The sequence below is a fragment of the Ipomoea triloba genome, chromosome 8, assembly GCF_003576645.1.
Source record: "Ipomoea triloba cultivar NCNSP0323 chromosome 8, ASM357664v1".
NCBI lineage: Eukaryota > Viridiplantae > Streptophyta > Magnoliopsida > Solanales > Convolvulaceae > Ipomoea > Ipomoea triloba.
Window position 1 is genome coordinate 7205995 of NC_044923.1, and position 13938 is coordinate 7219932.

Genomic DNA, 13938 nt, shown 5'->3' on the forward strand with positions numbered 1-13938 from the left:
TATATATATATATATATATATATATATATATATATATATATATATATATATATATATATATATATATATATATATATATATATATATTTGAATGGGAAGAACAGTCACCAGAATATATGGGTCAATTGGAAGAAAGGCATAGACAGTCCAGCAAACACCAGTCACAAACGAGCATAATGAAATGGAAAATGGCATGTATTCTACACTCTTTGTGGTAATCACCAATTTCTGCACACCAAAAAATTTACATAATAGATAGATGTCCACCGTTGTGTTTGATAGAACTTATTTTAAAACTTATACCATATTTTAAGTTATAAGTTCTGTTTGGTAGAACGTGAAGAGCTAATTGTTTATTTTGAAACGTTATTCCTAATAGCATTTTAAATAAGTTCCTGGCTTTTTAACTAGGGTATTCACTTTCGGACACAATTAATTGAATTGCTGAATTGTAATCACCTTTAAGAACCTGCAAATTTAAGATTTTTCCATCCCCAACAATTCGTAGATGTTAAAAACCATGCAATAGAATGAAAATGGAAAGTAAAGTCAGTTAAGGTATGAACCATGATTGCCAAGGGAGAGGCGTACACCAGAATGTTACAAACCCCTGCAGTGCTACCAACAATGGCAGATCGAAGTTTCCAATTATGGGCAAGAGTGAGGACTAGAATGGCATGAGCCGCCATGAAAACAACCTCGGCCAGGACGATGAGAGCTACCTTAAACCTGTTGTTTCTGTCGGAGCAGTAGAGAAACACGAATAAGTAGACAATGGTAATGACTACACCTAACCCATTAACTGTCAACAAAAGGAGGCTATTTGGGTGCACAATGGGGGTTCCATAAAACACCCAAAGGCCACAGTTGAGGAATGTGGCAAGGTAGGGTGCCGCTGAGTATTGCTCCACTGATTTTTTCTTCCATATTTGCACAATTGTGGGCCTGAAATTTCCATCATATATTTATATATGAAAAGGAAAATAAAATAAAAATATTATATTTACTACTACAGTACAACAACAACATAATAATTTGATACTAAAAGATAGCATTGAAAAATGGAGCTTACAAAGGTGAGATTCTCAAGAACACAGATGCAAGGTTCCCTGAATGAATAAATAAACATTTGCATGAGACTAGTAATAACAAATATTTACTTATCATAATCTAATTAGGTAATGCATAAATGCTATAACTTTGTCAGGTAGTTACCAAGGTTTCAAATTCGACTTCCCATTGGATTGTTTATTGACTTTTTTTTTTGTTCGAGCACTAAACTATGGATAAATTAGACTGTTTTAACTCAAAATGTACTTTTAGATAACAGTTACATGTTTTCTCGTAAATCAAAGTAAGCATCATATTTTGTAATATTCAAGAGTAAGTTATCTCCAAAACAAAATAATAATTTGGAGTAATAATAACATTATAAATTTTATAGAAAATTGAATACAAAAATATTCGGAACAAGATAAGTAGCATTTTGTTTAAATAAACGTATTACAACTAGTAGAGTTTTTTACTATAAAATTTCGTGAAAAAAAAATAGTCAGTTAAATCAACATATACGAAAGAATATATTCTGAATATATATCCAGAGAGAGAATGATATTCAAATTAAAGAATTGAAGCACTGTACTAACCAATTATGCCCACAATTGTACGGGTAGTGTTCATGGAGAACATGATTAGAATTTAGAATGACAATATAATGTGTTCAAAACAAATTAAAGAGAATACAGTAATAAACAGAGCCAAGGGAGATTTATAGAGGTGATAAATATTTATAACAAATTGACTAATTAAATGGAAGGAGGCAAGGAGGATGAGATAATAAATAGAGATTATGAACTCTATATATGTAGTGAATGGACCCAAAAAATATAAAGAAAACAAATATATAATTCTTGAGAGAGGTATGCAATATGAATGGAAGAAAATTTTTGTTGGTCTGACTCAAAAGGTGGGGCATAGGTTTAGGGCGTAGTACAATACGTTACAAGGATACACATTAGATTTTTATTTTTATTTTTTGTAAATTTACATGGTCTTTCTCTCTATCTGTTTAATGGTCCGGAGTTCACTCACGTTCGCTCCGAGAGGCACAGGAGCTGGCTTAGGGGGAATCGCCACTTGTGGGAATTGAACCCAGGTTCTCTCGAATAGATAGCATACAGTAGTTGCCAAGAGAGGAGCCAACTGGACGGAAAAGATTGTTGGCTCCTCCATCAACAGAGGAGCCAACTCTTCAATTTTTTATTTTCTTTTAAAATTTTCTTTTAAAAATTACCTGCTATTATTATCTTGCCTTTACCTACAAATTGATCTAATTGTACAAATTTTAATTGTATAAATTTTAAAAATTATTGGTTAAATTGCATAAAAATGGAGTTAAGGTGTCTAATTAGAGGTTAGTTGAAGAATTTAATTTTACTTTAGTAAATACTTGGTACAAATTTTAAATATCAAAGTTAAATAATATAAAATAAAAATGATTATTTTCAATATAATCAAAATGAATATTTCAACTTGTAATAAAAGCTATATATAGTAAATATGAGTATTTTTGTAGATAATTATAATCAAGAATAAAATTATGTCATAGTAATTTCATCCAATAGCTGGGAGGATTCCAGATATCTTCATCTCATCAAACTACTTCTGGAATCTGTACTGGTTTGCTTTGTCTCTCCAATTGATGAGTAAAAAGTTACTCAGGATTTTTTTTTCTGTAAACAACTTCAAGAACCCCACAACTCCTGAGTAAATTCTTTTAAATCTCCTTTTCTTTTGAAACTATAAACTCTTCTGCTAGCTTCTTGGTTTTATTGAGCCCTTATTTTGTCAGTGCCTTTTAGTAGTAGAGCCTTTAAGTTTTACTAATGAATAGTTTATTGGTTCTTTCAGCTTTATGGATGAAAGATCTGTTGGTTCTTAAAATTCTAATGTTGAAACATCTATTGATTCTTTTCATTCTATTGATATATATAAGTTCTTCCGATCGAAAGTGAGCTTTTATGAGATTATGATATCTTCTATTTTGAGCTCTATATTCATTCTTCTTGTTAGCTCTTTTGCGGTAAGATTTTTTCAAATGAGGTCTTATATTTTGTTACTCTTATGACTAACTTAACTAAGTCCTATTTTTACCTTTATAGAATTTCTAATTAATATATGTTATATATCATTTGGATTCTAATTATATTGAATGTACAAAATACTAATCATCACCAAAACCTATCTTTATAGTCATTCCTAACAAATTATACAATAGAGGTATATAACTTGACTATTTATATTACAATGAATTGCACAATAAGTAATTTGTTTTTATAGTATTTAGCTAGGTATCATCTGGAATTACGATTAAAGACAATTGAATTGTAGTTAATCGCAATAAATTTAGCAATTAGGGACTTCATAAATAAAATAATTAATTAACTTTGAGAAATTTGAATTCATTTTTAATTAAATCACTCACATTTTCAACTCTTTGGACCGTTAAACGGACGGAAAAAGACCCAGAACACTTCGTGGACTTCCCAAAAAAAATAAAAATAATGAGCAATAGTTATTGCGTATTTGCGTGAAACATGGTCCACACAGCTGTATGAACTACTGTTAAAAAATGATGTCGTATTCGTGTAATTTTATTTTATTTTTTCACGCGACCCACTGCAACATACGTTTTTATAACTCATAATGTACATTATTCTAAAACATAATATATATTATTCTAAAGTATAATGTACATTATTTTAACATATAAAGTACATTATTTTAACTCATAATGTATATTATTCTAACTCATAAAATTCAATGATATCGTTTTAGACCGTAGTCCACACAACTACATCTCCGTGGTCCGCGGTCCACACAATAATTTGCCTATAATGACAATGGCGGCTGTTATTAATTTCTAATGCCTAACTCTGATCTTGAGCAGTAATAGTCTGAATGCTCATCTATTAAGATTATATAAGCTTAATGTTGCCGCCGTTGACAAAATTAAAATAAATAAAATAATGATATATTTTTAAAATAATACGGAGTAATATATTTTTAGCCTTTTTAAAAAATATATATATTTTTAAAGACAAAAATGAAGGAAAATAAGAATGGATAATTTTTATTTTTATTTTTTTAAAAAAGAATGAATGATAAATAGAAGGCAACCAAAGATCTTGTGGTCTAGTGGCACCCTATTTACACTCTCACTTGGATTCGAGTCTCAGTGGAGGCAACTGTTGACTCTTTGTACTTCAGTAGGTTGATAAAGTATCTATGAATAGATACTACATTGTTACAGAGTCAATAGTACTAAAAAAAAAAAATAGAAATGGAGTACTCTTTCCGCTCTTATTAATAACACTTGAATCTACAACTTTACTTAAAGGTGTGTTTGGTTAACAACGGATCCGCCAAATTTTGGCGGATTTGACCAACTTTAGCGGTTTGACCGAGTCAAACCGCTAAAGAAGGAGTTTGGTTAACAGCGGTTTGGAGCAGCGGTTTGCTCCAAAGTGCTCAAGGCCCTTTTTTTAAAAGCTTACGAACATCTTTTTACTGTTTTTTTTTGTTTCTTTTTCTTTTTTGGTTTATTAATTAATATTATTATTATTATTATTATTATTATTATTATTATTATTATGGAGTAGTATTATATGTATACCTTTTTGGTCATTTTAATTTACATGTTAACCGCTAATCTAAACAGCTAATTTTACCAAACATCTTTTTACAAACCGCTAATACATTCTGCTGGTCAAACTCGCTAATACAATCCGCCATTTGATAACCGCTAACACAATCTGCTACCATTAACTGCTAACCGCTAACCGCCGATAACCAAACAAGCCCAAATGAATTTCCATTTCTTTTTCCATATTGCAATAAAATTATTTGTATTTCATATTTTCACAAAATGAGATTAATCTAATTAAATATCAATCGAGTGCCCATTTTACAGTTTGATTTTACTTGAACTTCAAGTTATCGTAAAATTTGTGTCAATTTAGTGAAAGAAAATTATACTCATACCTAACAACACCACATAATCTATAATGTTTAATTTGACGGAGAATATGGCTGTATAGGATGTTGAATTGGATCCATTCCCTCATTTGTTTGTGTGCAATTTGCTTCTCCATAGATTATTACCCATTTAGTAATGGACATTGGGAACCAACTCATAAGCAAACAATTCCAATATTATGCCATCTATGAATAATGTGAGGATTTAAGAATAAAAAATTGACAAGTTTTACCATCTTTTTGTTTAGCAGAGATTTAATGGGATGATTAAGTCTAGCATTTCGTCATTAAAATGTGTTAATTATTACGGAAATATAAAAGAATAAAGTTGTATTTTCACTACAAATTATAATTTTTTGTTTAATGACAAGCCAATGATCCGACAATATTAATAAAAATTTGAGCAATATATCAATAGTAAGCGATTTGATTTTTATATGAAATATACTTTCTCTACAAATGTGTTTAATAGAACGGAGTTTATTGTTGTTTGATGAGTGTTTGAATTGCTTCTAGGAGCTTTCCAATTCTTCAAATTTGTAGCTGAACTCTAAATCGAATAGCCAGCATTGAACATCCCATAGAAGTGGATCTTTATTTAAAAGTTTTCTTTCTCGATCAAAATCAAGTAAAATTAAATTACCATATCTAGGTATAAACTAAAATTAATACAGTGCTTTCAAGTACCAAAACAGCCAATAATGCTTCCTATATACCAACATTGACAGCTCAGTTGATCACATGAGTGAAATTTGAGAAGAAAGACCAAGGATCGAGTCTTACCAGCGGCAATGTAGGAACGACCTTTGAGGGGCTCTTTGTGCGCAGTTAGCAAAGGTTTAGCTTCTAGTTGAATTACCATAATTTATCCCATTAATGTCTTAATTTATTACTCGTTAGCTCAATTTTTCTTTAGACGTCTCATTATTATACTATCCATTAGCTCATTTAATTTTCAATGTCTCCCTTTCTAGCCTAACTTTTCAGCAATTTCTTATAGTTTTAAAATTTAATTAACTCTTTTATTTTTAATATCACTTTTATGTGATTTCTATATGTATAAATTTTATTTTGTAATACTAAATTAAATATTACTTTTTTTTATTTTTTATTTAGTGAATTGTTATTTTGGTCCCTAATTATTTCAAATGCTCGATTTTAGTCCTGTTATTTGAGCAGTTGTTATACTGTAGACCATGGTCCACAATGCATTATGGATCATGGATCATGGCTGGTACTGCAGTTGTGTTAAACGGATACTGCAGTTGTGTTGAACTGATACTATAGTTGTGTTGAAAGGGAACTACAGTTGCGCGGAATAGAGGCCGTTTCATCCGTCTGAAAGTATAGTTGTGTTGAACTGATACTGCAATTGTGTTGAACAGATACTGCAGTTGTGTTGAACAGATGACCGACCTCTGTTCCGCGCAACTGCAGTTTCCTTTCAACACAACTGCAGTATCAGTTTAACACAACTGCAGTATCAGTCATGACCATAGTCCACAGTATAATTTGCGGTTATTTGAGAGGTTATTCGATTATTTTAATCTTTAATCTAAAGTCAAATGCTTTTAAAATTGATAAGTTGCGACTATATGATTTAAGTAAAATACATTAATTGCGCAATGCTTTTAAAATGATTGATAAAAATTATTTCTAACTAAAAATTTAAACCATAATCGGTTTGCATGAGAAAGATATTATAAAATTGTGTGCGGAGGAAATGCCAACCTAGTTGGTCAGACACTTGGTTTGGTAATTATAAGATTTCAAGTTGACTCCTTGTTAGTGTTAGTTGTCTATCTGTATTTTTGGTTTGAGTCAATCAATTATATGCAACTTAAGATATTTATCTCATTATTATCCTTTGTCAGTTGTCAGCTAGGGTCACGAGACAGGTTTAAGGCCCTCCTCAATAGTTAAACTTGGGTGTAATTTTTGAGAAGTTTTTGTAGGTGTGATTAGTAAAGAGAAAATGTGGTGGAGGAAAAAAATAAACGAAAAAAACAAAACAAAATGAAAAATATATATAAAAAATGTAATTTACGCGCCCAGACTACACGCGCCCACCTGGGCGCGAGAAATGCGCCTCACGCACAGTGAGGCGCAGTTCTTTTCTCACCTGTGGGGCCCACCATGTCAGCTTATGAACCCAAGCTTGCAGGACAAAAAAAACACACCAAAACCATCTCTTTCCATTAGTTAAAACACCCTTCACCAATTTTGAGGTCTTAAAAAACTCAAGAAAACCCTCTTTTGGGGAAGGCCTAATCTAAAGCGCATTTTCAAATAGCGGCTACTAGCCTACCCTTAAATCAAAGATATTATATGCATGTGGACATGCGTTGTCAGTACATCACATGTAAATATACGATAATCCACCATTATATTTAGCAATCATTATGGTCCACATATCATACAATCAAATAATATACATTCAGTATACAAATAATATAATTTTAGTATATTAAAAATGTACATTGTATTTAGAGAAAGTACATTATTTGAGTACAGAAAATACATTATTTTGTATAGTGTACTTTTAATATATTAAAAATATATATTTTGTTATAGTTCACACAACATTATGTAGATTATGGTCCACACAATAATTTGCCTAGGAGGTATGAGTACGAGCACACCATTATGAAGGGGAGATAAGATTGCCAAGTTTGGTTCACAGCTGGAGCCAGTAATAATTAACCTAAATGTCTCATCGTCAGTTAAGGATTTATTCACCCCTCCCATGAATAACACAATGTCCCAATGAATGTAATTCTGAGATCAAAGGAAGATTATTGAATTTAATTTGAGTTTAGCACGTTGCCAAACTCGAGGGTTGGAGTGTTTTTTTTTTTTTTTTTTTTTTTTTTTTAAAAATAGGATTGGAGTGTTAGTTGAAGGGAAGGAATTGGAATTCTTGTTTTTGTTTGGCTAATTCTCGAAATAAAATTCGTAAAATATGCCCCTTTATTTGTTACGAATTTCAATGCTTGCAAAATGCTTCATTGAACAATTGGGAATTCATACTCATTTGTTTACCCAAAAAAAAATGGATTCTTATTCTACTTTTTATTATTCCCCAAATTTACTAACGCAAATTTTAATGTCAACCATGTTCCAGATAGTAACGCGGACTACGAAGTAAGTATCATCCTAATTGCACTTAAGTTTTATTTGACAATATTGTTCTAATTTTTTTAGTTTCATTTTTCCACACAGACTAGTTTCATTATATGATTTATAGCAATACCACTCTACTATAATTTTATTTTGACAATATACATTATTGCATGAGCTCTATTTTTTAGTTTCATTTTTCACATACACTAGTTTAATTATAGTAATGTTGAATTATTATTTTAAGAGTAAATTACACTTTTGGTCCTGTGACTATTGGGGTCCTATTAATTTGAGTACGCGACTTTAAAAAGCAACAATTTAATCCCCTGACTATCGATTTTTTAACGGATTAGGTCCTGCCGGCCAAATTACCGGCCAATTTTTGCCGGAAAAATGTAATGTTGCCTAAAATGTTTTTTGTGGAGGGTAAAATGGTCATTTGAATATTACTGGCCAATTTCTATTTGGGTTCTTGATCCAAAATCCAACGGAAATGAAAGGAGCCGCCGGTGTAATGAAATGAAAGGATCCAAAATCCAATTTCTATTTGGGTAAAATGGTCATTTCCGTTGGATTTTGGATCAAGAACCCAAATAGAAATTGGCCGGTAATATTCAAATGACCATTTTACCCTCCACAAAAAACATTTTAGGCAACATTACATTTTTCCGGCAGAAATTGGCCGGTAATTTGGCCGGCAGGACCTAATCCGTTAAAAAATCGATAGTTAGGGGATTAAATTGTTGCTTTTTAAAGTCGCGTACTCAAATTAATAGGACCCCAATAGTCACAGGACCAAAAGTGTAATTTACTCTTATTTTAATTACACTTCAAGTTCATTTGGCAATACTCAATTTTAGTTTCATTTTTTTTACAGACATTAGTTTCATTCTAGCAATAATAAAATATCATTTTAATTATATTACAGTTTCATTAGAAAATATATGTTATTGAATGAGCTTTGTTTTTAAATTTATTTAATTTTCCACACACACTAGTTTCATTATATCAACACTAAAATATCAATTTAATTCTACTACAGTTTCATTTAATGACCATAGTCCACATAGGCGATGTGTGAACCATGGTCCATTGATCTATAACAACTGATCTACTAAAGGGTGGACTATATTATATATATATATATATATATATATATATATATATATAATATGATGGAGATATTGGAAACAACCCAAGAATGAGGACTTAGGGCCCAAGATATGCAATCCGGATTCAGATAGGCGGCTCGGACCAAGAAGATGATCGGAACCAAGATAGATGGCTTGGGCAATCCAAGAAGATTACTCAAAACGAGATAGATGACCTGGATGAAGACAAATGACTTGGATCGGGATAGGCGACATGGGGATGATTTTACCGCTTATTCTATTACGAACTTATTGATTTGTACATACCCGAGGACGATTTGTTCCATCATTGATGCTTTCATTACGAGTTCGGTGTACAAGCTTGAATGTGCTTTCCAATTTTTTGAATAGTCCTAGATTATATCCAACAGTCTTTCTTGATGGCTTCATTGTAAGTCTTTGGTTTTTTGGCATCCAAGACATTTGCAGAAAAAACTTTGTTTGCTTGTGATAGATTTTCATAGGACATGAAATTAGATATGTCATGTGGAGATGTTCTCCTAGTAGCATTCTGAGAAGCATAATCACTAAGATGGGTAGGTGTGATTCCTACTCTTGTTGATCTCCTTGGCTCTGGTGGTGGTATTGTTTTTGTATTGTCAAGCTCACTGTCCTGAGCTAGAATAACTGGTGGGCTCTCAGGTGAGTTGGGTGAGTCAGGTGGAATTTCAGCAGTAGGCAAGGGAATGTCTTCATCAGAGTTCAAACCTGACACACCCTTAGAAAGTAGAGTCAAGTCAGGATGCTTCTTGACCTGTGAATTCTGAAAAAGAAAGATGCTTTCATAGAATGAAACATCCCTAGACCTAAAACAAAAAAAAAACAAAAAAAAAAAAGAAGAAAAACTTCTTTAGTCTGAGCATCAAGCAAGTGCCCTAGACCAAAAAAAAAGAAGAAGAAAAACTCCTTTAGTCTGAGCATCAAGCAGTTTGTAGACCTTGTGTTGGTATTGTGGTATTTTATCAAATAGGATCTTATATGGTTGGGAGCCCGTCAATCCGATGTTCATCGATAGACGAAGCTCTCTCTTTATCATCTCATGCCAGATGCAACAAAGAATGAGTTATTTTTCCTTCTCGCGAATCACGGGAGCGCCTAGCGCCCAGAGGAGCAAAGCTCATTTTCCTTTCAGGGTAAAGTGGCGCGGCTGGCCCGTCAAAAGTCCGGTTCCTTCGCGAACGAAGTTCAGGATCAACAAGGGTTCGTAGAACGAAGGGAGTGTATAACTGGGGCGCAGCCCCACATTTTTGTTCGTAACAAGGGAGAGATAGAATAGAGTTCTTTACGAAGTTCGAAACAAAGGAATAAAAAAAAAGTCTATTCTATTGAGAGGTGTAGGCATATGATGTATGTATGTTTGGTGTGTTTGGTGAACAATTCCCTTTTGTGGTGCTATTTTTGGGTAAATTCACCGTGTTTTTCTTATCATCCTATCACTTGTAGGTATTGAACCCAAGTTTTTTCGAAATTATTCCACACAAAGAGAGTTCACTTGCCATTTGAACTACCCCATTGGGTTAAATATTAGTTACTACTAATAACCTTATTATTATTTTAAAAAATTAATACTATATATGTACCCCTTACTAAACTTATTTTAAAAAATTAATACTATATATGTACCCCTTACTAAAATTTACATGGTTTTTCTCTCTGTCCGTTTTAACGGTCCGGGGTCCACCTTCGCTCCGGGAGGCACGAGAGCTGGTCCAGGGGGAATCGTCACTTGTGGGAATTTCTTCCCCACAAAGAGAGCTCATTTGCCACTTGAGCTACCCCACTGGGTTAAATTCTAGTCTTTCTTCCTACTTCCTTTGTTTGCATTTTTCTTTTCTTTTTTTTTTTTTTTTAAAAAAAGTATATCATCTTATACAATAATTAATTTTACCAAACAGTTCTAATTACCTCAATCACATGACTTAATAACTTTAAACTTATTACTATAGATTTTCAAGTTTTAAGTACTTAATTTTCAAATTTTAACTAACCGTTTAGTTAGTTGTGTTAAACAAAGTTGAAGTTGTGCAAAAAGTGAATACTATCCCTCCTAAGAACAACTCATGCATCATCACTTCTTAGAATTGTTAAACATCTAGATAAGTTATGAGGATGCCTATTTGCTTTGTTTGAATTTTTGTTCTTTCTATTCTTTAAATTGATTGTTTTCATGTTCTTGGGACACTACTTTTTTGTAAAATGCAGTATTGGCTCATTTGAATAAAAATAAATGTTTTATTTCCATATCAATCAAAATAAAACAAGTAAAACATAATGTTGGTTATAACATCGTCATGCATCTAAGATTCTAAGCAATATAATAAATAATCAAACATCTTCTTTCATGCCTCACTGCTGGATTTCTTGGCGTGGGTAGATAAGTCAAACTCACTCATGCCCACTTCCATATCCACCTGGGAATTCTTGTCAACACTTTTGTTAGATTTGTAATATTTTGTGTACAACACTAATTGTGCCAATCCGGCTAGAGCTCCTATACCATTTGGTGCCTGAAATGACATTTTTTTGGGGTAAATTTTTTGTTATTCTCTGCATAGATGTTATTATGTTGTTTCTTTTTTCTCTCTTCTATATTTTTTTATTAGAGAAGTTATTTTAAGTAACGAAAATTTATTTATTATTGAAACATACGTACCTTTAAAGTTATTTTATGTTTTAGCAGACACATTTATTATCTAATTAATGTAAAAGAAAATATTTTAATGGGGGGAAGAATATTTACCAGAATATATGGATCAATTGGAAGAAGCGCATAGACAGTCCAGCAAACACCAGTCACAAACGAGCATAATGAAATGGAAAATGGCATGTATTCTACACTCTTTGTCGTAATCACCAATTTCTGCACACCAAAAGAAAATGAAAATTTACATAATAGATAGATGTAAACCGCTCTAGTTGGTAGAACTTATTTTAGAACTTATAACGTATTTTAAATTACAAATAAGTAATAAGTTATGATTAGTAAAACATTGAGGGCTAATTGTTTGTTTTGAAGAGAGTTATTCCTAGTAGCATTTCAAAATAAGCTCCTGACTTTTTAACATTTTTTTAATCTTAATTAATTTACAAAAATGACATCATCTAGCTAGCTGCACTTTTCAGCTAGAGGTGCTAAACAGAGCAATAAAGAATGTTTTTTAGTAACTAGGGTATTTACTTTCGGACACAACGACTAATAAAATTGCTGAATTGTAAGCACCTTTAAAAATGAGATAATTGGCAAGCGGGTTTAAAACTTTTCCACCCCAACAATTCGTAGATGTTAAAAACCATGCAATAGAATGAAAATGGAAACTAAAGTAAGTTAAAGTATGAACCATGATTGCCAAGGGAGAGGCGTACATCAGAATGTTACACGCCCCTGCAGTGCTACCAACAATGGCAGATCGAAGTTTCCAATTATGGGCAAGAGTGAGTACTAGAATGGCATGAGTTGCCATGAAAACAACCTCGGCCAGGACGATGAGTGCTACCTTAAACCTCTTCTTTCTGTCGGAGCAGTAGAGAAATGCGAATAAGTAGACAATGGCAAAGGCTACGCCTGAGCCATTAACGGTCAACAAAGGGAGGCTATTTGGGTGCACAATGGGGGTTCCATAAAACGCCCAAACGCCACAATTGAGGAATGTGGCAAGGTAGGGTGCTGCTGAGTATTGCTCCACTGATTTTTTCTTCCATATTTGCACAATTGTGGGCCTGAAATTTTCATCATAAAAAGGAAATAAAAATAAAAATATTATATTTACTAAAACAACTTAGGCTATCCACGTTAGTGAATTTTAGACCAGTTTTTAAGGAAAGGTGGTTGATGTGGAAGGGAGAGGGTGAAGAGTGAAAAAAGTTGAGGTCTTTGCAATAGGATTTTGATTGGAAATGTGGACCCCACTTGATATCTTATCTGTGTTGCTTCGGACTTTCGGTGCATTGTAAAGAACTTGTGCGCCCAGCGACACGCGCCCACTAGGCGTGTTGTTAAGCAGTATTTTTTTTTCATTTTAGATTTTGTTTTGTTTTATTTTTTTTCTCTCATTTTATTTTTTCTTTCTTAATCACACCTGTAAAAACTGCTAAAAACCTTCAGTATTGGGGATGTAGTAATAATTTGATAGTAAAAGCTGGCATTGAAAATTGGAGCTTACAAAGGTGAGATTCTCAAGATCAAAGATGCCAGATTCCCTGAAAATGAATAAATAAACATTTGCATGAGATTAGTAATTACAAATAATACTTACTTATCATGTGGGGAAAATATTTACATATCCCTCATAATCTATTTAGGTAACGCATCCATGTGCTTAGTTCTGGCCCCCAAAGCATCAAACCTTAAAGTATGTTTGGAAACTTGGAAAATGATTTTTTCCGAGTTTTCAGTGTTTGGCTAAATAGAAAAATAGAAGTCAATGAAAAATAGGAGTGTGGTCAATGAAAAATAGAGGTGATTTTCTAGAAAATGACTTCACTTTTTTTGGGGAAATCATTTTCTGTTTGCATTAGTGGAGTAGCCAATCACTCCTGCCGCCACCATCACCCCCCCCCCCCCCCCCCCCCCCCCCCCCCCCCCCCCCCCCCCCCCCCCCCCCCCCCCCCCCCCCCCCCCCCCCCCCCC

The 13938-nt window shown here is 32.8% G+C and overlaps 2 protein-coding genes across 3 annotated transcripts in view; both read right to left on the minus strand.

The window, feature by feature from the left end:
- The window catches only part of LOC116026851 (bidirectional sugar transporter SWEET7-like), a 3187-nt gene extending 1467 nt beyond the window's left edge, over window positions 1–1720 (minus strand). Inside the window, exons 1-4 of one of the 2 annotated variants that reach the window (XM_031268271.1) lie at window positions 1647–1720; window positions 1073–1109; window positions 567–945; window positions 109–228 (exon numbers count right to left, since the gene is read on the minus strand). In XM_031268271.1, the coding sequence (XP_031124131.1) occupies window positions 109–228; window positions 567–945; window positions 1073–1109; window positions 1647–1689 (579 nt within the window). In that variant the 5' untranslated portion in view covers window positions 1690–1720. The remainder of the gene's footprint in view (window positions 1–108; window positions 229–566; window positions 946–1072; window positions 1110–1646) is intronic. The other variant, XM_031268273.1, reaches the window with a different exon arrangement.
- A 7949-nt stretch (window positions 1721–9669) lies between these two features.
- The window catches only part of LOC116026885 (bidirectional sugar transporter SWEET7-like), a 5626-nt gene continuing 1357 nt past the window's right edge, over window positions 9670–13938 (minus strand). Inside the window, exons 2-6 of the mRNA XM_031268311.1 lie at window positions 13472–13508; window positions 12650–13028; window positions 12052–12171; window positions 11657–11818; window positions 9670–10074 (exon numbers count right to left, since the gene is read on the minus strand). Coding sequence (XP_031124171.1) covers window positions 9670–10074; window positions 11657–11818; window positions 12052–12171; window positions 12650–13028; window positions 13472–13508 — 1103 coding nt within the window. The remainder of the gene's footprint in view (window positions 10075–11656; window positions 11819–12051; window positions 12172–12649; window positions 13029–13471; window positions 13509–13938) is intronic.